At 41.8% G+C, this 24,041-nt stretch overlaps 1 protein-coding gene across 1 annotated transcript in view; it reads left to right on the top strand.

The window, feature by feature from the left end:
* Positions 1–24,041, top strand: part of LOC134797076 (anaphase-promoting complex subunit 1) — a 45,291-nt gene that overhangs the window by 1,164 nt on the left and 20,086 nt on the right. Inside the window, exons 3-18 of the mRNA XM_063769299.1 lie at positions 123–440; positions 1,260–2,596; positions 3,002–3,194; positions 3,561–3,721; positions 5,008–5,730; positions 6,880–7,015; positions 8,254–8,427; positions 10,332–10,488; positions 11,358–11,510; positions 11,872–12,109; positions 12,664–12,826; positions 13,722–13,901; positions 15,282–15,452; positions 17,469–17,684; positions 18,639–18,762; positions 21,534–21,735. Of these exons, the coding sequence (XP_063625369.1) occupies positions 123–440; positions 1,260–2,596; positions 3,002–3,194; positions 3,561–3,721; positions 5,008–5,730; positions 6,880–7,015; positions 8,254–8,427; positions 10,332–10,488; positions 11,358–11,510; positions 11,872–12,109; positions 12,664–12,826; positions 13,722–13,901; positions 15,282–15,452; positions 17,469–17,684; positions 18,639–18,762; positions 21,534–21,735 (4,646 nt within the window). The remainder of the gene's footprint in view (positions 1–122; positions 441–1,259; positions 2,597–3,001; positions 3,195–3,560; positions 3,722–5,007; positions 5,731–6,879; positions 7,016–8,253; positions 8,428–10,331; positions 10,489–11,357; positions 11,511–11,871; positions 12,110–12,663; positions 12,827–13,721; positions 13,902–15,281; positions 15,453–17,468; positions 17,685–18,638; positions 18,763–21,533; positions 21,736–24,041) is intronic.

The raw sequence follows: 24,041 nt of genomic DNA, 5'->3' as shown, positions 1-24,041 counted from the left end.
AAGACTTGAACATATTAAAATGGTTGCGACATGTACTTGTCCAGTTGAAGATCCTCAAAATAGATCAAATGAATACAATTGAATGTAGCCTGTTTGCTTTTATATACATCATACACTTTCAGATTTCGAAGAAGACCCACAGAGCTCCAAAGACACCAAAGAAGAGGGTATGTCTGACTCATTCCAACCGACAAGCCGTCTCAAACAAGACTTCAACATATCCATCAAGTCGGAAATGTCCGGAGTGAAACGGATGGATACGGAATCAGCCCCTGGCCCGTCTAGAGCTAGCAGTGCGAACAGCTCAAGTAATATCTCAAGGCGGTTTAAGTTGGATAATGGCCAGGGTGCTCCAAGAAAGAAGAAGTTCAATCCGAAGACTGATTGTTGTTACGAGGAGGAGTTGTATGTTAAGGGGTGTACAGCAGTGTGGTCTAAAGGTAAATCTTAATGTTGTCATGTTACAATTACTACTGTGCCGTTGGAAAGTTTTCAAAATTCTGAAGTTTCCACATGGAAAAATTTCGTAAGCTTCTGATATTTTTGTATGGGAATCAAATTTCTTTCCGTGCTTTCCGTGAAAATTTCCTTAAAGATTTGAGTACTTTTCCAACTTTATGGAAACTTCCCGCAACTTCTGTACTTACACTAATGTCAACAAAGCCAAAAAAAAGCCAGTACTTATTCCAATATCTGAAATATCCGCGCTTTTGTTAATAGAATTATGTTTTAGATTCATTTTTCTCTGTACTGATTTTCTTTCCACACAATAATAATATGGACACATCCCAAAATACCATCAGCAAAGAAATTCACATTCAAAGGTATGTGAAGTCCTTAACCCTTTGAACGCCACGCCTTTAGTGTGCGGCGCGTCATTGTGAGCCTTGTTGCAATGTACGAAGGTTAGTATTGGGTTGTAGCCACGCGCGTCAGTTGACGTCTTTGGCAGTCAAATGTAATAAAGAAATTGGGACTGAGGAGACTATACGGTATACGGTGGGACACAAAACAGAAGAAACTTGAACTTAAAATAGAATTACATAAGGTTCAAATTTCTTCAGTTTTGTGTATCGAGTTGTCAACTTCTTCCTGCCGACTGATTAACAGTCCGCCGGACGGTATCGGCCTGTCAGTTAGAACAAAATTTTGACAGTTTCGAACAACTGACAGGCCGATACCGTCCTGTTAATCAGTGGGCCCCTTTATGCATAGTACAAGTTGAGTATATTAATATTAAACCCAATCTATTCTTTCAGGTCTAATTTCTACACCGGCCACGAAACTCTCATCTGCAGAGCACAGAGAAACTATCTCCTGTTACACCATAGACAATCCGATCCAGCACGCCACCTTTGCAGATTTCCACGTCGCCATAAACAATACCATGCTCCTAGACGCACTGAACTCACAGATCGGAGATGTTAAAAAAAATATCAAGATCGAAGACTCCACAGCGCATCTCACTACAACCGTCATGCCTTCGATTTTACTCATAGACAATAAGTGTTTAAGAGTGTATGCCACGGATGGCAGAGAATATATGACTAGTATTCCGTTTCAAGTGAAAAAAGTATGGCCGATGAAATATGGAGTGCTTTTCGAGAAAGAAGCGACACAGTTAATGCAGAACTCAATGCTGCCAACGTCATTCTCAAAACTAAACGAGTCTTATAATAGTACGTTTTCCAAATCGAAAACCTTTGGGAATATGAGCGCGAAGTTAAGACAAGAATCGATTTCGGGCTACGATCACGATGTGCCTTTACCTACTTGCTTTTCACTGAGCCATCCTTTAGATGAAGTTTGCCCTATATTAATGAAATCGCCATCACACGGCCTTCAGTATTATAACGATGGAGACTTGCAGATAATATTCGTGAGCTCAGATCCAAGTATAATCCTACTATACGACTGTAAACTAGCGACTCATTCTCTCTGGAAAATCCGGAAAACAACTCGAGATGAGTGCTTGTCAATGTGCCCGAATTTGAATTCAACTACAACAGTTTTCAGCCAATCGGTTGACTTTGGGAGCCCGATGCATAGCAACATAGGCCGGAACACAACTAATCCTTTAACCGGCAGTCCGTTTCATTCGAAACGCCTTGGTACCCCGTCCAGATCAAGACTGGAGAGTCCGTTAGCAAATGTGTTTCACCAGCAAGGCTTATCGCCTCACCACTCTATCGGACAAGCATCTTCTACATCCATGATGGCGAACAACATCCAAACACCACCGACTTTGCCTTTATATCCGGATATCTGCCTCGATCACATTTGGACCGACAGCCAGACTATCCGGAGAGATCCTATAGAAAACGCAACAGATATGAATACGTTTTTACATACAGATTTAGTCGGGCATGAATATTTATGCTTCATGGTAAAAGTAGCAGGTGCAAGTAAGCTACAGATATTGAGACTTCAGAAAAGCCATTCGCACGGACAGTTGTGTAAGACGAATCTGATTGTGGGCACGATTTCGACGGTTTTGGCGAAAGATGCTGTTGTGTTGGACCATTTGAACATGATTGCACTGATAGATGAATCGGGGAATATTATTTTGCAGAGTGGGAATCATGTTGTTGGGAAGGTAAGCAATCATTTAGGCTTGATAGTATTTAAAAATACATAGTTTCTAAATCTGACAATTTTGGTCACCAGTTTCATGAGATTTGTTACGTTTAGTGTGCCCGACTTCTGACTTTTGATTATTATTTCTGACCACAGATCCATTATATGTAGACATTTAATTTTATTCTCTTAAAAATATGTGTTGAAATTTAAAAATGCTACAATCCAAAATGTCAAATTAAACAACTCACTGATGTCACTATTGAAAATGCAATGCCTCTTTAGTATTAGGGTTATTGTCTGAATTTAAAATGTCGACACACAAACAGACTACTGAAAAGGTCCTATATTTTTAAAGGACCTTCAAAAAGTCGTCTATATAAAAAAACTGTACTATATCAAATAATTTACTTGTTTCTTCCAGGTCCATGTAGGTGGCGTCCTAGCACGCCTAATAGACTCACCATACACGAAACGCTCAGCATTCCAATCGCCGTTCCCGAGGCGAAGCAGCTTGCTACCGTCACGGTGTAACGAAACCTTTGACGACTCGGCGCTACATTTGTTGTCGCCCGTACCTCATGTGTCCTCGTCGAGAGTGGAGAAAGAGACTCTAGGTAAGTGTTGATAAGGTTCACTTTTGAATGATGAAGCACCCTGCTACCTTTACAAGGTAACGAAAGTTTTGACGACTCGGCGCTACATTTGTTGTCGCCTGTACCTCAAGTGTCCGCGTCGAGAGTGGAGAAAGATACTATCGGTTAGTGTTGATAAGGTTCACTTTTGAATGAACGTCGAAGCACCCTACTACCTTTACAAAGTAACGAAACCTTTGACGACTCAGCGCTAGAGTGGAAAAAGAGACTCTAGGTTAGCTTAGATAAGGTTCACTTTTGAATGTTCGATTCTTTTTAAAGTAATTTACTAATTATTTTAATTTAGATAATCTGAAGTAACTTAGTTATTATTAAATGTTTCCACAGGCCTAAAGGGTATAACGGACGCATGCGGGGCCCGAGCAACTCTAGTATTTGACAACGGCTCGATGTACCGTATCTCCCTGCCCGTGGTCGCCTGTTCAAGACTGTTGGAATACTGTCTATGCGCGTTGCAGGCTTTACTGCCCAACGATATCACTATGCAGGTAAGAAAAAGCTAGTTATTTATTAATTTAGTAAATTTATATGGCCGCCATTTTCAATTTTCCACTTAGTGGCTGACTGCCCATCTTGAAGATCCAACGGATTATCAACGGTAAAAAAAAGCTAGTTATGATTTACACTTAGTAAATTTATTTGGCCGCCATTTTTAATTTTTTACTTAGTGGCTATGACGTTACCTCTATGACGTTACCTCTATGATACAATACAATGATATTAGTCAAATAATAGATAAAGGGCCTTTACTTGAAATTACCATTCTCAGGTAGTCAGACACACACATACACCAGGGGCCCATTTCTCGAACGGTATAAGTCTAATATTATTAGTCCACAAACTGTCAAATCGTATGGGTTGCTATGACAACACACTAATTGACCGAAGCGTAGTAATATTAGTCTAATACCGTTCGAGAAATGGGCCCCTGATGGGTTGCCATGACAATATACTTACCCCCATTCATAAAACTTTACGGGCCTGATTTAGTTAAATGTATGTTTTATTTATCCCTTTCTTACAAATACATAAGTAAAAACCGGCCAAGTGCGAGTCGGACTCGCAAACGAAGGGTTCCGTACCATTATCTATAAAAACGGTCACCCATCCAAGTACTGACCCCGCCCGACGTTGCTTAACTTCGGTCAAAAATCACGTTTGTTGTATGGGAGCCCCACTTAAATCTTTATTTTATTCTGTTTTTAGTATTTGTTGTTATAGCGGTAACAGAAATACATCATCTGTGAAAATTTCAACTGTCTAGCTATCACGGTTCGTGAGATACAGCCTGGTGACAGACAGACGGACGGACGGACAGCGGAGTCTTAGTAATAGGGTCCCGTTTTACCCTTTGGGTACGGAACCCTAAAAATGACAGATAAAGACAAACGATTCATAGCTAATTCAGGCCAGCAACGCGTTTATGAATAACGCCTTAATAGTATTGAACTCTTTTTCGTTCGAGAAAAGGGCCCCAGGGCTAGCCCCGTGCAATCAAAGTGGTGATGGAAAATCGATATCCTATATTCTATTAATTTCGAAATACAAAGTAAAATTGATATAGATGGGCATTTTCACTTAACTGTGCACCTTTAACGGCCGGTTAGTAATCGTTACAAAACTGACGGTCAATGTCAAATCCCATACATTTTGTCAGGAATGTAACGGTTAGACGTTACTGCAACACGACTTAAGTCGCGCTTTAAAGTGCAAGTTAAATAAAAATGTCCAGATAAAATTGTACCTGAGTGTTACTACATATTTTGAGTTTCAGGTGATCATAAAATGGTACGGCGTCCGCAACGCGCCTGGCACACAAGATCTGACCCCGCAACAAGAATGGTCCATGTTCTCCAACCTACTACTCTCTCTCGTCGGCTACGACGTCGAGAATCTCTCCCAGTCACACTGCGACGAACCAGAGCAAGAGGTCGCCACCAAAAAACAAAGGACCTCCAGCGACGGAACCACAGAAGACTGGGAGTATCTTCTAAATTCAAAACTGCACAAAGCCGTTGGCAATTCGCTGTCAGCCATCTTGAATATGACTTTACCTTCAGGAGACTCCAAAAGACGGTTAAAAAGGAAAGAAACAGAAAAGCAAGCGCAGTTTAACACGAACGCGCTCCTTTTCCCTTACACTGTACAAGTATTATACGCATTTCACTTAATATATGAAGAAATAAAGTTGAATACTTTATTATTTAGTGATTTAAAGCCTTTATCGGCATTTTTGTATCAAATAGCTAAAGATTTACGTTTGGATGGTTACGTTAATCATTATTGGCTGGATTTCCCGACGGATTTCAGTATAGATTACAATATTGACGACTCGCAGATGACGGAGGGTGTTGTTACGAAATTGTCGCAGCCGAATTACTTTAATAGTGAGCCGCCGAGTATATTCAGCTATTTGAACTCGATGATGAAGGATGTGGATGTCGGATATTATCCGTATTTGATGGATGTTAATGAGATGTCTAAGGATCTTATTGAGGTAAGCTATGTACATATGCCATACGATAAATAAATAAGGTAAGCTTTTTGATTGCATAAAGAAATGTTCGTAGTGTTCGTCTCTTTATGTCGGTTAGCAATATTAAAAAAAAAAATTTGATTTTACATATTGTGTTTCATTTAAATCTACCATGCATATGTGACAAAACCGCGTGCTAATAGTTGCTATTGTATTAATGGGCTCTCAAAGAATAATTGGTTATTTGAACGCGTTTAAAGATCAATATCCGGGAGACCGAGCTTTGCTCGGAAAACATGCAAACTCAAAAATGCGCGTTTTCCCAGAGATAAGACCTAGCTAGATCGATTTATCGTCCCCGAAAACCCCCATATAGCAAATTTCTTCGAAATCATTAGGGCCGTTTCCGAGATACCCGAAATAGATACATAAATAAACAAGAATTGCTCGTTTAAGGAGCTACCCGAGATTTTCATCGATTTTTGACAAGTTTTGAATCGTATCTCCTTTTTTTGCACTACAGATAGAATTATAAGACAAACGGTTATCGGTTCTTCAATCTTTTATCTCCGTTTTGGTCCACCAGATTTTGAAAGAAATGAATACTTATTTTTGTATGAATTTTTTAAACAGTAAAAATAAAACACTTTTTTCGTATCTAGTTTGCTGTTAAGGATCTTACATGTTCGAAATATACATATTTGGGTTCGTCTTTGACGTCTCGAAAAATGTGTCCAAGTTTTTAATTTTAAACTAATTAACACAAAAGTTATGGCCAGAAAACCAGTTTTTTAGCTTAAAATTGTTCAATTTTGATGCCAAATATCTCGAAGACAATGAAATTTAAAGTAAATATGGGATACTATATTGCTTAAAGCCGTTGCTGTTAATATGATAAGCTAAAAAAAACATTAGAAAACTAAGGGATACAGATCGAAGGTCATTGGCGTGGGGTAGCCCCTTAAAGGTATTAGATTAGATGTTTAAATCATTATCAATGTCACAATTCTATATCTTCATGATCCTTTAGCCGTGAATAAGGCTCCTTCAGAGGTAGGCCTATAATGTGCGCACTGTCTGTATTTTATTACCTGCGTAAAGTCAAAATTGGCAAAGCTCAAAAGGAAGAATTTCAGTTGTGTCAGTTTTCTAACTTTGTTGTTGTTTTAGATACTGTCAATAGTCGGCAACGGGCGAAACTGCGGTGTCCAAACCATTTCGCGGCGAGACAGTATGGCGGCCAGCACTCCTCGCCCGCGCCGTGGAAACACACATTACCAGGCAGTACTCGCCATGGTCGAAAGAGGTATATCAGTTTAGTTTTAGTCATATACAATTGGTATCTTGAATTGGTTCACCGTAGCAAAAAGAGTAGAGTGTATAGAGGCGGATCGTCAAAGTATATTATGTAGCCACTGTAAATTTACTGCCATCTTTCGACAGAAGATTAAAACTGTTAGATCGCCATTTGACTTTGATCCTTATTAATTAAAATCAATTCACTATTTGATCCTTATTCTTTCACGAATATGTGTTAACTTATTAAATATTAATATTAACGCCATCTACTCGACTATAGGCCAAAGGTATGGTGCAATCTTTTCGAGCAATTGCACCATAATCTTCAGCCTACTCTCGAGTAGATGGCGTTAATATTAATATTTAACAAGTTAACACATATCAGTGAAAGAATAATGATCAAAGTCAAATGCAGTTCTAACAGTTTTAATCGTCTGTCGAAAGACGGCAGTAAACGTACTGTAGCTACATCATTTACCATGACAGTAACTCTCTATTTCAAATTCTCTTTGGTTTTAGTCATACACAATTGGTATCTACATAAGTTTTGAAAAGTAGTATCTAACAAATTACAAGTGGTAATATTCACTGTCTGGCATGGGACTCGAAACCATGACCACCAGATCACTAGTCCGGTGCTTTTCCATTTGATCTGCCAAGACCTTACCCAATGCCTCGAATATTTCCATCATTATATGAGCCTTAGGGCACAGAATAAGTAATAGTACTACCGTACAGAAAGAACACTTCCTACAAAACCGAAGTTTGACAGCGATTCAGGGTCGAATCATGATATCCCCTTCTAACGTATGGCACTAACCCTTTCGACTATTTAGGGTTGTCAAAATTCAAGTAATTATCTTATCTGTGGTCGTGCACGCAAAGGGACGTCAAGTTGTGTCAACCCTAATAATTGCTCGGAGCAATGCTGAGCCGAACGGAGCCGAGTTTGCCCGAAGTCAGGGAGTGTCTCCCCTCTTCTTAGGGAGGCCCCAGCGACATATACCGTAAGAGTGTTATACTTCCTAAACGGCTACCCAAGTTCTGAGAAGGAACCGCACCGCACCGGTGGAAGAGCACCGGGCTAGCGATCCGGTGGTCGTTGGGTTCAAGTCCCACCCAAGACAGTGAATTTTTCCACTGTTTATTTGTTTCTAAGCTTAATAGTATCGTTCGCAGACGTTTGTGCTTGATATTTCTAGAAAATTAAGTAGTATCTACTTGAAATCTGTTTATTTTTCACAGGTCTAACCCCCCGCGACCTAGACAACCTCCCCCCCGCGCTGGCCCTGGCATTACTGAGCGTGTGCGCGCGCTGCAAGTCCGCGCCGCCGGCCGCGTGGCCGCCGCAGGCCTGCGCGCTGGCCATGAGGGAGGACTTGGCTAAGGAGCATAAACACAAGCACGAATATATGGAATGTAAGTATCGGCAAGTATATTTTCACAGGTCTAACCCCCCGGGACCTAGACAACCTCCCCCCCGCGCTCGCCCTAGCATTACTGAGTGTGTGCGCGCGCTGCAAGTCCGCGCCGCCGGCCGCGTGGCCGCCGCAGGCCTGCGCGCTCGCCATGAGGGAGGACTTGGCTAAGGAGCATAAACATAAGCACGCATATATGGAATATAAGTATTGGCAAGTATATTTTCACAGGTCTAACCCCCCGAGACCTAGACAACCTCCCCCCGCGCTGGCCCTAGCTTTACTGAGCGTGTGCGCGCGCTGCAAGTCCGCGCCGCCGGCCGCGTGGCCGCCGCAGGCCTGCGCGCTCGCCATGAGGGAGGACTTGGCTAAGGAGCATAAACATAAGCACGAATATATGAAATGTAAGTATTGGCAAGTATATTTTCACAGGTCTAACCCCCCGAGACCTAGACAACCTCCCCCCGCGCTGGCCCTAGCTTTACTGAGCGTGTGCGCGCGCTGCAAGTCCGCGCCGCCGGCCGCGTGGCCGCCGCAGGCCTGCGCGCTCGCCATGAGGGAGGACTTGGCTAAGGAGCATAAACACAAGCACGAATATATGGAATGTAAGTATTGGCAAGTATATTTTCACAGGTCTAACCCCCCGAGACCTAGACAACCTCCCCCCCGCGCTCGCCCTAGCATTACTGAGCGTGTGCGCGCGCTGCAAGTCCGCGCCGCCGGCCGCGTGGCCGCCGCAGGCCTGCGCGCTGGCCATGAGGGAGGACTTGGCTAAGGAGCATAAACATAAGCACGAATATATGGAATGTAAGTATTGGCAAGTATATTTCACAGGTCTAACCCCCCGAGACCTAGACAACCTCCCCCCGCGCTGGCCCTAGCTTTACTGAGCGTGTGCGCGCGCTGCAAGTCCGCGCCGCCGGCCGCGCGGCCGCCGCAGGCCTGCGCGCTGGCCATGAGGGAGGACTTGGCTAAGGAGCATAAACATAAGCACGAATATATGGAATGTAAGTATTGGCAAGTATATTTCACAGGTCTAACCCCCCGAGACCTAGACAACCTCCCCCCGCGCTGGCCCTAGCTTTACTGAGCGTGTGCGCGCGCTGCAAGTCCGCGCCGCCGGCCGCGTGGCCGCCGCAGGCCTGCGCGCTGGCCATGAGGGAGGACTTGGCTAAGGAGCATAAACATAAGCACGAATATATAGAATGTAAGTATAGGCATGTATACGCAATTTAGGGGGCATCCATTAATGCATCCATCCATTACCCGAACGGAGCGGAGTTTGCCCGAAGGGAGGAGTTTCGCACCCCTGCTTAGGGTTCAAAGGGTTAAACATGCTGTTCGCACATGCAACCCGGGCCTCCACATGGGCGAGTTACAAATATATTTACACAAATTTATGTATGTTTGTGACAAAATATCGCATTGTTGAAGATCAATCTTAATATTTGCGGCGTTTGCGGTTGAGACTTTGGGACCTTGGTGTCAGGATGCGCTTAGTTTGTATAAAGATTTAAAGAAGATGCTCCTTGACACCACCAGAGATCCTAGGGCTGGCTTATTCCTTGGCCAAAGAATCGGAGTTGCCATTCAGCGGGGGATTGGAGCCAGCATTATGGGCACCCTTCCGCAGGGATCGGATCTGGGGGACTATTTGTGTTAGTTGTAATTTAGTTTTTATTTAATTGTAATTTATTTTATAAGGTGAATTTTAGATCTATCAATGTGTCGAAATGCATGTGTTTTTGTATTTTGTGGTTTATATTGTAATAAATGCTTTATACGTATAATAGTTAAAGTTTTATGAAATTTAACTTTTATACAACATCTTAAAATTCACTAATCATATAGGTTCCAACTTCACCTTGCATGTACTTTTCTAAAACATTTGCAATTCTTTCACAGCACTCGCCCTAGAGGTCCTGGAGAAAGAGACGGCATACTCTCTAAACGGTGCGCCCTCAGAGGAGCCTCAGTCGAAGAATGAAGACAGTGATACTAACACCGGCATGGAACATCTTAACACTAAACTCCTGAGCCTGCTATATCCTAGGGATCACAGGTATTCATCACTACGCCTTATAAAACAAAGTCACCCGCCGCGTCTGTCTGTTTGTATGTATGTATGTACGCGATAAACTTGAAAACAACAGAACGGATTTTCATGCGGTTTTCACCTATCAATAGAGTGATTTTTGAGGAAGGTTTACGTGTGTAATTTGTTAAGGTTTTGTGTAACCTGTGCGAAGCCGGGCGGGTCGCTAGTTTTTATTAAGGCTTATACGTCGATATATAGATGTTTTCCACGGAACACCTGATTATTTCCCGATTTCGAGATTGACCTCAAAGTGATATTTGTTCTAAGGTAGATGTTCAATAGGGATGTTGACATGAATCGCGAATATATAACATGTTATGTTTTTACCATAGCATGGAATATTAGAATGCTGAAAATCATATTTTGCAAGTGTAAATATGCGTAACAAATTAAGTAAAAATAATCAAAAATATTTAAAATAATGCCCAATATCACGTGACTCCAAACGCCAATCGGAGCGCGTTATGTCACGGCAACAGAAAGTCGTCAAACCTGACCGTAATCCATACGACACCACCAAACAGTTTGGATGTTCAAAAACTGTATGTATTTTTTATTTCGACATTAGACATTTATTACGTACAAAAAATATTATTACATGATATAAAGTATATATTTATTTGTTATGTTATGAGCGCCTTGCAATAACTGGACAAATAAAATAAAACATTTTGTAGAAATATAATAGCAATTTAAATATGGATTTGAACGATTTATACATTAAAAATGCAATAATGGTATTGCATTTTTAATTTAGTAGGTATTTATGATACTCCAATTAGCGGCGCTATCTATGTTTGATATTATTTTATTTAACAAGTATGTTTTCACAGAATGGCGGAAGTATTCAACCTCCTCCAGTCTTCTATTCCTGTAACCATTGACTTGACACAGCGTCCAGAGGTGTCAGACCACGACTTTATTGAGGAGCAAGAGAAGCATCTATTCGCCATCAGCACAAGGACTATGGCGCTGCCTGTTGCTAGGTACTATTCTATCTATTTTGAATTTGATAATCATTTAGTTAGTTTTCTGGTGGAATCTAAGTCCTTCGATGAATTTTGTTCCGTTGTAAGTTAGATAAACTTTTAAGTATTTATTTGGTAGAGTATGCATTCCTTATAATCATAATCATTTATTTACTCACAGACTGCAATGGTCCACACAGTATACATAATATTACACACAACACAATACAAATTATAACAATTACCCAAAATATTAATTGCCTGTTTTAAACTATTTTCAAGCGGAACAGAGTTGCATTTCTTTTATTTTGTTAGAATTTAAAAATTTGATAATGATTTGAAATTCACCTGTAAATTTCTCTTGTATGGTTCGTTCCAGAGGCATGTTAACCCTCCGCAGCCTGCCCTGCGCACCGACAGAGCCTCTAACCCTCCCCGCGCTGTGCGTGTCCGGACGAGCCCCTCCCCCCCGCGCCGCCACCATCGCCGGCGCCGAGCCCGGCCCGCACACGCTGCTGTGGCCGAACTTCCATAACGGCGTCGCGGCTGGACTAGCCCTTGTACCTATGACTGGGACTAGCATTGATTCTAGTTGGGTGGTGTATAATAAACCTAGGGTAAGCTCTAATCGAAATTGAACTTTCGCGAGACATATTTTAAACTGTTTAGACGACAGCGGTTTCACTCACTTGAATTTTTAGTCGCTAGTGCACTGAGCGAACAAAGTGCAGCCGCCGCGAGCACTCGAGCCTGAGGAAGGACCCCCGACGGGCCCAAAACATGTCGCCCATATCTACTAAAAATTCAAGTGAGTGAAATCGTTGTCGTGTAAACAGTTAAGGGTAAGCACTATTTACTAATGTTATACAACAGTTAGCGCCGCTTGCACCATCCCACTAACCCGGGGTTAACCGGTTAAACCGTTAAACCCAGTGTCGAATTGTACTGGTAACCATGGTAACTCCAGGTAGTCCAGGTTTAACAGAACCCTATTACTAAGACTCCACTGTCCGTCTGTCTGTCCGTCACCAGGCTTTATCTCATGAACAGTGATAGACAGTTGAAATTTTCAGATGATGTATTTCTGTTGCCGTTATAACAACAAATACTAAAAGTACGGAACCCTCAGTGTCCGAGTCCGACTCACACTTGGTTTTTATTATTTTTACAGGGCACTCAGGAAATGTCAACTGAGCACGCTGGTTTCCTGATGGCTTTAGGGTTGAACGGGCACCTCAAAGATATGCCCTTCATGAACATGTATGAATACCTTGTCCGCTGCAATGAGATGATTAGTGTGGGGCTGCTTTTGGGCATCGCTGCTACTTATAGAGGTAAGTTCATTCTTTCTGCCACTTAAATATAATGATTAGCCTAGATTACTAAGGTTTAATATAGGAACCGTGCGCGTTGGAGTGTCTGCCATCTTGTGGCCTGAATTGGAAGCATAATGTGCACATGTACATTGCCAAAGCAAGTGCTACCATCTACCATTCTCGTCGGTACGTTTCCTTGTGCATAGTAGTTTCTGCCATCTTGTGGGCTACATCGGAAGCATAAACGACACATTTACGCCTCGCGCCAAAAATCTGACGGCTCCTATGCTGCCCCCTATAGTTCATGCACGGGGCCTATGTAACACCTTAATTATAAAATGTACATGACTTTATACAGTCAATAAAATAAAATGAAATAAAATATGTTTTTGGCAAATATTTCATTTTTGGTACAAGCTTTCATCGCTGACTGTACTTTTCTTTCTACATGCAACTAATACTCATCGTCCTTATCAAAACAATTCTAACAACCCCAACCACAATTAGTTTGCGTTGTTTTATCACAGAGTTCCCTTGGCCACCTCCTGTCTCCATCATCAGATCAGCTCCATGTCATCATAATATTGCATTGTCATCTGATATACATATGTATGCAGCTCAATCGGAAATCGAAAAGTGTATCAAATTTAGTTTCGAAGATTTAACCCACACTAACTAGCATACTAAGCGCCACTTGCACCATCCTACTAGCCCGGGGTTAAAGGGTTAAACCGTTAACCCGGTGTCAAATTGTACTGGTAACCATGGTAACTCTAGGTTTAACCGGTTAACCCCGGGTTAGTGAAATGGTGCAAGTGGCGCTAATAGGGAAAGTTAAATAAAAGCTTATAAAAAGCTCTGAAATACTACCAATATTTTCAATTAATCTGGAATGTTAATTCTTCGTCCTCAGGTACCATGGACCTCCAAGCCACGAAGATGATGAGTATCCATCTTGAAGCCTTATTACCTCCAACGCACGTGGAATTAGACATACAACATGGAATATTAGTATCTGCATTATTGGGATTGGGTCTAGTGTACCAAGGGACCCAACATGCACATTTGGCACAAGTGCTGTTAATGGAAATTGGTACGTATTCTTCACTGAATAAAGTACTTATTACTTCAACATATGTGGAATTAGACATACAACATGGAATATTAGTATCGGCATTATTGGGATTGGGTCTTGTGTACCAAGGGACACAACATGCACATTTGGCACAAGTGCTGTTAATGGAAATTGGTACGTATTCTTCATTAAATAGGGAACATATTACTTCAACACACGTGGAATTAGACATTCAGCCCGGAATATTAGTATCTGCATTATTGGGATTGGGTCTTGTGTACCAAGGGACACAACATGCTCATCTGGCACAACTGCTGTTAATGGAAACGTATTCTTCACAAAATAAGGACTATATTACTTCAACACATGTGGAATTAGATATACACCACGGAATATTAGTTTCCGCTTTACTGGGATTGGGTCTAGTGTACTAAGGGACCCAACATAATCATTTGGCACAAGTGCTGTTAATGGAAATTGGTACGTATTCTTCATTAAATAGGGAACATATTACTTCAACACACGTGGAATTAGACATTCAGCCCGGAATATTAGTATCTGCATTACTGGGATTGGATCTAGTGTACCAAGGAACCCAACATGCACATTTGGCACAAGTGCTGTAATTGGAAATTGGCACGTATTCAAAATTCTATGAAACCCATAAACCTCAAAAACGACTGCTATGACGATTTTAAGAACAGCATAACATTTTAAGATTAAGAAACGCCAGGGAATTGATTATATATTTTGTGTATGATGACATATACAATTACATAATTCTAATACTCAATAAACTAGTGGCTCTGTGAGCTGTAGACCTCGCGAATCTTCAGCTTAGCTTCATAAGCTTGAAAAATGTAATATGTAGTAAAAAAACTTACATTGAGTCATTATCACAGTGAACTCAAAATTGTCTATTGTCATAGACCCTGATGTCACTTAACAGAATAATTCTATCTAACTACCGAACCTGCTCGCAAAATTTCACGCGAATCGGTTGAGAGATGTGAGAGAGGAGAACAACATACGAAAGCATTTTTGCCCAAGCTGAAATGGCGACCTTCGCTAACGCTCGGTCAATAATAAAATTGTTAGTATAACTAGGGGTGCGAAACTCCTGACTTCGGCCAAACTCGGCTCCGCTCGGCTCAGCATTGCGCAATTTTAGGGTTGACACAACTTGACGTCCCTTTGCGTGCACGACAGATAAGATAATGGGTTGAATTTTGACAACCCTAAATAGCCGAAAGGGATAGTGCCATATATTAGAAAGGGACGGCATGATTCCACCCTGAACTGCTGTCAAACTTCGGTTTTGTAGGAAGTTTCCTTTCTGTACGGTAGTACTATTATTTATTCTGTGGTGTAACAACATAATGTATTGAACATTGGCAGGCAAACCACCGGGCCCTGAACCAGAATCCTGCGCCGAACGTGAAGGTTACGCCCTTGCCGCCGGTCTAGCCCTGGGGCTAGTCTGCGTACGCGCCGGCAAAGACGCGCAACCACAACACGCTACAGCCCTGAGGACATACATGCTCGGCGGCGAGAGGGTTAGCAAGCCAGGTATGTAAAACAAAGTGAATAACTCAAACATTGATTAATTGATTATAATGAAGAACATTTTTGAATGATTCACGGTCAGTTTCACTAGACTTATATCGACCGGGATATGAACAGTGATTACCTTTTGTATTGTTTTCGAGCTCCCGATATATCGACGCAGTTACATGCATCTTGTTCACGGGCAAGACAAGACATCCTCCAGACTGAGCATAGTAGCGCTACCCCCTCTGCCACAAATATACGGTAGTTTTACTCCATATAACACTTTAAACTCTCGCGTTTTGTACACATATTTAATTACACAAACGGGTCTACCGCGATATAATTTCATTGTTTTTACCTTTAATTCCGACGTTTCAGCTGAGTTGCACCAGCTGTGGTGTGGTGTGGTGTGGTGCGTTGACATTTGTTGGGACGTCAGTCTTTCCGTGACCACAGCTGGTGCAACTCAGCTGAAACGTCGGAATTAAAGGTAAAAACAATGAAATTATATCGCGGTAGTTTTACTCCATTTTCGAGTCAAGTGTCTTTGTGTGACGTCCGTGTCTTTGAACGGACCAATCACGGCACGGGACTCGCTCACCTCGTCCCCCGCACCCCCCGTATTTTTGGCAGCATCGGTTTCATGAAATAGTTGCTCTAAGCTCCGTCTAGAGGATTCCTAGTCTATGTTCACGGATAACCACGTAATCACGGTTCATATCCCGGTCGATACAAGTCTAGTATAATGAAGAATTTATTGACTTGTGAAAGTCCCTTTTTGACAGCTTTTGTTAGAAAGGGACTTCCACTTGTATTACAAGTTACAAGCGTTTGATAAACAGGGCAATCTAGCGAATTCACCGCGCATGTTTGCTTTAGATTACACATCCAATAAGCACACTTTATGCTATATATACTATATATTCACGTAATAAATCTACACTTCTACAGCAAACATTCATACACTCTTGGCAGTGCATTCACTAGGTCTGGATGTACCTCGAGACAAGAAACTTTGGACAGTATCACGCAAGCGATTAGTTTGAAGCCAGGGGGCGCAGCATGGTTCCATTTTTATCTTGCATCACTATGCGCGTCCCTTGCGCACTTACATACTTGTTAGAACGTGACAGGCATGGTGACAAGCGATAAAAACGCGACCGTGCTACGCCGCCAGGAGTCATCAAGTGATAAGTTTTTTTTTTAATCGACTGTTAGAACAAGTACATATGAGTCGCTTAACTTCAAACTCGGGTAAATCCATCTGTCAGATTATGCGATTTTGGTATTAAGAAAAGGTAATAGGGTAGATATTTGCTGAGAGGGTCGAATGGATTTACCCCAGTTTGAAGTTTAGCTACACATATATTCCCGTTTTCAGGTGTATGTTTTCATGAGCGAGAAAATACTTGCTTCCTCGCCTCTGTAAGGCTAGCACATGATTGGCGCGACAATATCTCGCGGCGAGATAAACTAACCGTCTTTTTATAACAATATTAATTAAAGAGGGACGGGTAGTCATCTCGCCGCGAGATACTGTCGCGCCAATCATGTGCTAGCCCGGCAGGTGGTTCTCGTTAGAGTTGTTAGATTTGTAGCTGGCCCCGAACGGCTAATCCTTTGTCTATTGTTAAGCAAAACCGCACGTGCCATTACCTGCAAAAAAAGAGTCGTATAAATTCTAATTGGCACCTGAGCGCGGGATAGTCCGACGCTCAAAAAAACCAGTGTAGGTGCGCTCTCCGATAACGCGCCTTTGTTACGCATCTCGATGACACATTTTAGACTGGTTCTGTAGCGCTCGTCTCGCCGGCACTCAGTAACCGTAAAGGGACCACAAGAAGTGGCAAATTATTTTTACATTTGTTTATTTTGAATCTTATTTGAATTTCCATAGGAGTTGTAATTCAATAACCGGTTGAAGTGACCGATTCAGGTAGAAGCACGTGCCGTTTTACTTAACAATAGACAAAGTATTGGCCGTTCGGAGCCAGCTACAAATCGAACGACTATACCATATGTTTTATTTTTTAGGTTCCCAACGCGACAAATTCAAACAAAGCTCGTCCATTCGCTCCGGCTCCGGCGTGAACCTGGACGTGACGTCACCGGGCGCCACTTTAGCGCTCGGCCTCATTTACCTGCGTTCCAACAACGAGGCCATCGCCGGTTGGCTGGCACCGCCCACCACCGCCTACCTGCTCGACTTTGTACGCCCTGACCTGCTCATGCTGAGAATCATAGCACGAGGTACGTGGCTGACTCAATTGTCTGCTAGATGGTGCGGAACAAGTCTACGCGATTTCTACATCGCGCTAACGAGGTGTCGACGTAGAATCTTTAAGTAGTGAGAGTAATTGTCGAGAGGTCATCGCCGCCTGGCTGGCGTCGCCCATCACCGCCTACCTGCTCGACTTCGTGCATCCTGATCTGCTCATGCTGAGAATTATTGCTAGAGGTATACTTACTGACTCAATTGTCCGCTAGATGGCGCTGGACAGGTCGTCGCGATTCCTACATCGCGCTAACGAAGTGTCGACTTAGAATCTTTAAGTAGTGAGAGTGATTTGTCGGCCGCTCGGCTGGCGCCGCCCACCACCGCCTACCTGCTGGACTTCGTGCGCCCTGATCTGCTCATGCTGAGAATCATAGCCCGAGGCACAGAATAATTAATAGTACTACCGTACAGAAAGGAAACTTCCTACAAAGACGAAGTTTGACAGCGGTTCAGGGTCGAATCATGCTGTCCCTTTCTAATATATGGCACTATCCCTTTCGGCTATTTAGGGTTGTCAAAAATCAAGTGATTATCTTATCTGTGGTCGTGCACGCAAAAGGAAGTCAAGTGGTGCCAACCCTAATAATTGCTCGGAGCAATGCTGAGCCGAGCGGAGCCGAGTTTGACCGAAGTCATGAGTTTCGCACCCCTGCCCGAGGTACGTACGTAGCTGACTCAATTGTCTGCTAAAGCGACGAAATTGCGGAGTTGAGACACGCCTGCTCATGCTGAGGGTCATCGCTAGAGGTAGGGTGACTCGATTGTCCGCTAGATGGCGCTGGACAGGTCGTCGCGATTCCTACATCGCGACGACCTTTTGGCTTTGCCATTGTCGAGTAAAAAGAAGAAATGCTTTTTACTGTCTTCTCTATATGTATATTAATATGTAACCATACGTGCTGATTTTTTTTTGTTTTTGTTACCAGGCCTAATAATGTGGGACAGCATAGAAGCCAGCGAAGAGTGGATCGAGAACCAGGTGCCTTCTACCATCAGACCTTACTGTTTCGTCAAGCCCACCGATGAGAACATTGATTATGAAGCTATGAAGTAAGTACCTAATCTTAATTAGAAGGAAGTTGAGTAAATCGTTAATTACTGGCCACCGGTCAATAACTGGCCACCCTATACTAAAAAATGAATTCTATTCACCTATAAACAGAATTCATTTTAGTAATAAGCTTTCAATAAGTGATTAAAACGAAAATATTACTTTGCTAATCCGCGAAAAGATAACGTGCTAGTCAATCAGTGCTAACCCGTTATACTTACTTGCGTATTTTTACATGCAATTAATATTCCCACCCTCCCACCGCAAAAATAAATACGCAAATAAATATAACAAACCACCACCAAAAGAATAATCCTCGACACGTGTTTCGCCTCTCTACGAGGCATCCTCAGGAGTTGTTGACGATTGCAATAAGGTGTATGTGGGGTAAACGGGCCGTAATTTCACTACTAGGTATAAAGAGCCTGTTGCGTCATATAGACATAACCATCCAGAGAAGTCCAATTTTGCAAAGCACTTATTAGATACAGGTCACACTTTATCTGAGAATCATTCTTTTGATATTTTTAGTGTCCGACCGAAGGTTCGGTTTCGGTTTCGGTTTCGGCCAGGTTCGGCCAAAAAATCATGTTTCGGCTGTAGTTTCGGTTTCGGCCAAAAAACGGCCGAACCTTTCGGCCGGGCCGAAACTTACGAAATGGTACTTCGTACTATGAAACTAAACTATGTGACAAAGACCAAAAGTTGGGGAATAAGTAGGACAACAATATTAATATGTACCTACATATACTGATTCATGTATAGGTACAGTAATGAATTGGTTTATTATAAAACACAATTCCACTAATGAGGGCACCACTATATAGACGGTCGATGCAGTCTTAAGAGGCTGTTAATACCTATAACGCGCACACTGTCTAATTAGACACTCATCTACTCAGATACAATTGTATTGGAGTAAATGAGATAGCACTGTCGTATGTTACTGGGTCTGGGGAAAAGAATGATAAGAAAACTCATCATCTTCCTCGCGTAATCCCGGAATTTGACATTGGTTGGAGTCTGTGCTCAACTACTTATCCTGCAGCCTGAAGCACGGCTTTGACTTCGCATGAAAGTTCGCCTCACTGGGGCACTTCGGACGTTTAGGCCCAGGTGAAGATCTTGAAGGTTCCAGGTGAAGAACCCGGCCTTGCGATATTGTCAACAAAAAATTCGCGCTCGCTGCGCTCGCGTTTTTGGTTGACCCTGTATCTACATGTTGGCTTGAATGGTGAATGAATAGAGTTAGACCAAGAAAGTTCTACAATTATTTTGATAGCATATGCAGTGCAACTAGTGCAAATGTTATCTATACGTCACAATTTCACAGAAGTTTTGACGTTTAAAATAACACTTGCACTGCGTGTGTTATCAAAATCGTTGCAGAATTATCTTGGTCTAACTCTAGTAATTTTCTTAAAAAACTGCTTAAGTATCATCAATTTCAAGGACATTGGGTGTTGACAGCCCCATAATATGTGTGTAAAAGCGGTTTTATGACATTTTTTCAACGATTTTAACAAGTCTACAAAAGGTTCGGTTTCGGTTTCGGTTTCGGCCGAAATTAGAGCCAAGCCGAACATTCGGTTTCGGTTTCGGCAAAAAAACATGTTTCGGTCGGACACTAGATATTTTACATGTTTGCGAAAAGGGATTGCGTTTGGGTGTTCTGGAACAACTGGAAATAATTAGGTACAACAATAGGGGCATGATTCTTAACGAACAATTGAATGTTGCGTCATCGCCGTTATTACGAATTTTCCCATCTCACTCACACTTGCACAGTAGGGGGAGTGGTCAAGGTATAAATATGGCCGACCATTCTAGACAGGTCATTCCGTTGCCGGGCGTCAGACCGTCAAGAACTCCTGAGGATGCCTCGTAGAGAGGCGAAACACGTGTCGAGGATTATTCTTTTGGTGGTGGTTTGTTATATTTATTTTTGCGGTGGGAGGGTGGGAATATTAATTGCATGTAAAAATACGCAAGTAAGTATAACGGGTTAGCACTGATTGACTAGCACGTTATCTTTTCGCGGATTAGCAAAGTAATATTTTCGTTTTAATTAATATAGATTTCCTCAAAGTAACGCCTGATTCTATTCACTATTTCAATAAGTGGCCAACTTTCAATAACTAGTCACCTAAAGGGGCCCCCACAGATTACCAGTTCGCCGGACGATATCAGCCTATCAGTTTTTCGGAACTGTCATCTTTTGCGTTTAACTGGCAGGCCAATATCGTCCGGCGGACTGGTAATCAGTGGACCCCTTTACAATAAAATGTTCCTAGAAAATACGATGGAAACCTATGCACCAGGGATGCTGCGGGTGCAGATTTTTTGACATCCGCGGATGCGGATGCGAATATTTAAAGATTCACATCCGCGGATGCGGATGCGGATGTCAAGATTAGGTACTTAGAAAACGTCAAATATAATAAACATATTTAGTATTTTTTTATTAAAAAAAAAACGAAACGTTTAGTATTTGAGCAAGAATATAGGTGCGTTATATTTAATAAACAGTAACTTGGCCGACTTTTCTGGATCTAGACGATTTCGTTATATGTAATGACGAAATTACCTAGCACTTACGCCGCCGCTAAGACGTTCCTGTACCGACTTGTTCGACATCCGCATCCACATAAGCTCCGCATCGATTTTATGCGGATGTTGAAAAGAATGTGGAAGTTCCGCGGTTGCGGATGCGGATGCGGATGTTGGCAACATTCCTGTTATGCACTACATCTATAATTTTTTTTATCAGCCAAGCATACTGCAACATCGTAGCCGGCGCGTGCTTCGCGCTCGGCCTCCGGTTCGCCGGATCCGGCGACGAGGACGCCAGAGACGCCACATTACACTACACGAGACTCCTCCTTACGGTCCGGGGGAAGAGTATAGCGGAGTTGGCTGGACGGTCTACGTTGGAAGCATGTCTGTGCGTGTGTCTTCTGTCTGCGGGAATGGTAAGTTAATTTACCGATAGATGGCGCTTAACTCTTGGACGTTCATTTCTACTTCGCGCTATTAAATTTTTTCCTAAATGAATTGCGTTAGAACGGGTATGATTCGAAGTGCAAGCATTACACTAAACTAGACTTCTCCTTACGGTCCGGGGGAAGAGTATAGCGGAGTTGGCTAAGTTAACTTACCGATAGATGGCGGTTAACCCTTGGACGTTCATTTCTACTTCGCGCCAAAGAGAATAGATAGTATAGAGGGGTCCTGTCATTGTCAATTTTGTAGTCACGGTACATTTACTGCCATCTATCGACACACGATTAAAACTTAAAATAAAATTGAAAATGTATAAAATAATCAAAATATGTTTACGGATAAATGATTCTTATTTTTTATTGTTCCATACTGACCCATGTTCTTTCACTGATATGTGTTAAAATTGTTAAATACCAAACGGTGTCGTTAACGCCATCTAGCCGAGAATAGGCCAAAGGTAATGGCGCCATCTATTCGAGAATGACTTTTCCTTGGCCGTCCGAGGCACGTTTTTTTCTTAGACTTTATTTATCTTATACGGAGTTATATATATCTCTGTTCGCGCTATTAAGATTTTTCCTAAATGAATGGCGTTAGAACGACTATGATTCGAAGTCGGGACGATAAAATGTTGTTGAGCAAGCATTACACTACACGAGGCTTCTCTTTACGGTCCGGGGGAAGAGTATAGCGGAGTTGGCTGGACGGTCCACGTTAGAAGCTTGTCTGTGCGTGTGTCTTCTGTCGGCGGGAATGGTAAGTCGCTCAAAACTAGTGATTCAATTTGCCGATAGATGGCGATTAAGTCTCGGATGCTGATTTCTACTTTGGGCTGTAAAGATTTTTTCTAAATGAATGGGGTCGGGATGGGTGTGATTCGAAGTAGGGGCAAAAAGTGTCTGTGGTGCGTGATGCTAATGGTTGTCTTTGATTATTGTCTTGTAGACCAAAATTGGTACAAAATCGGAACTGTAGTCGGTCGACCATAATAAGATTGAGTAATTTATTCGGACGTACATCACACAAAAGAGAAAATTATGCGTAATGGAAAAACTAATATCGCACCCTTTATTAACAAAATTGGTTTGCCAAATTTTACCATGTTTTTTAGGGTTCCGTACCCAAAGGCTAATCACGGAACCCTATTACCATGCCCTCCCATCCCGAAGGCGTTATAATTATTCTCAAATCGATATCATAGATGGCGCTAAATGTCACAATCAGCCATTATGAAATTTTTATACTACATATTAAGATGGATTAAGAGATATTTAAAGTGTCATAAATTAAAATCATTATAAATGAAATACAAACATTAATAACAACACGAATTCAATGCAATAATTTACAAAATTTGAAACCACAATTATATTGCGACTGGCTACGTTATGAGCAACAGCGCAGGACAATTATGTCGAGCTGTCGAAGTAATATTGAATAATGTCACTAGATGGAGCCACCACGATTCTAGTAAGACCTACGTTTCTAGTACCTAATCATTCCAAAACGAAACGAGTGTGGGTTTCTTTTTTTTCCTACGTTTTTGATGTGAAGTTTGATTTAGATTAGAATAATTACATTTGAGTTATAAATTTCGGAATTTAAGTACTTAGTATAAAATGTAAAAAAATGGATCGGTGAATAAACATACCTAATTTAAATGAGTACCTAGTTATTTTAAAGTAGGCCTGCCTGACGTTAAAATACAAATTAATAAACTCACATCACAGGGCGATGTCTTTCAAAACACATGAATGCTTTGTTTTTAAACATAATGCAAGTTTTTATTTCGCTTGGTGTCCAAGTCAAACGCGCATTTTACTCCTTTATTGACCGAAGCGTTTGCTAAGGTCTCCGTATTAACTCGGGCCAAATTTCGTATGTTCGGACGTTCTCCTCGGTTCAATTCTCAACTGATTCTTATCAAATTTTGTGACCAAAATCTAGAATAAAATAGTTCTTTTTCGATTCAATTATTGAATTTTTTTTCAAAATGGTGGAAACAAATAGTCGTATCAATATAATAAGAGTTTTTTTTTTCTTTTTGAGAGATATTTACAGTGTTTGGCAAAAATGTAAAAATTAGTAACGCTGGTGTAGGTGGTATTTAGATAAGTAGGTATGTAGTACTCGAGAATAAGTAGCCAAATTTCGTATCTTTAGCTAAGTGCTATATTGGCGCAGTTGGCAAACAATTGCTTTGATGCATAGAGGTATCTAGTTCGATCCCCAGTAAAGTGTGTGAACTTTTTGTAATTTTTTTACACTTAAATTT

Source organism: Cydia splendana, chromosome 14 (genome assembly GCF_910591565.1).
Source record: "Cydia splendana chromosome 14, ilCydSple1.2, whole genome shotgun sequence".
In the NCBI taxonomy this organism is placed as follows: Eukaryota; Metazoa; Arthropoda; class Insecta; order Lepidoptera; family Tortricidae; genus Cydia; species Cydia splendana.
Note: the sequence above shows the minus strand (reverse complement) of the source record. Positions and strands in the feature narration are given on the sequence as shown.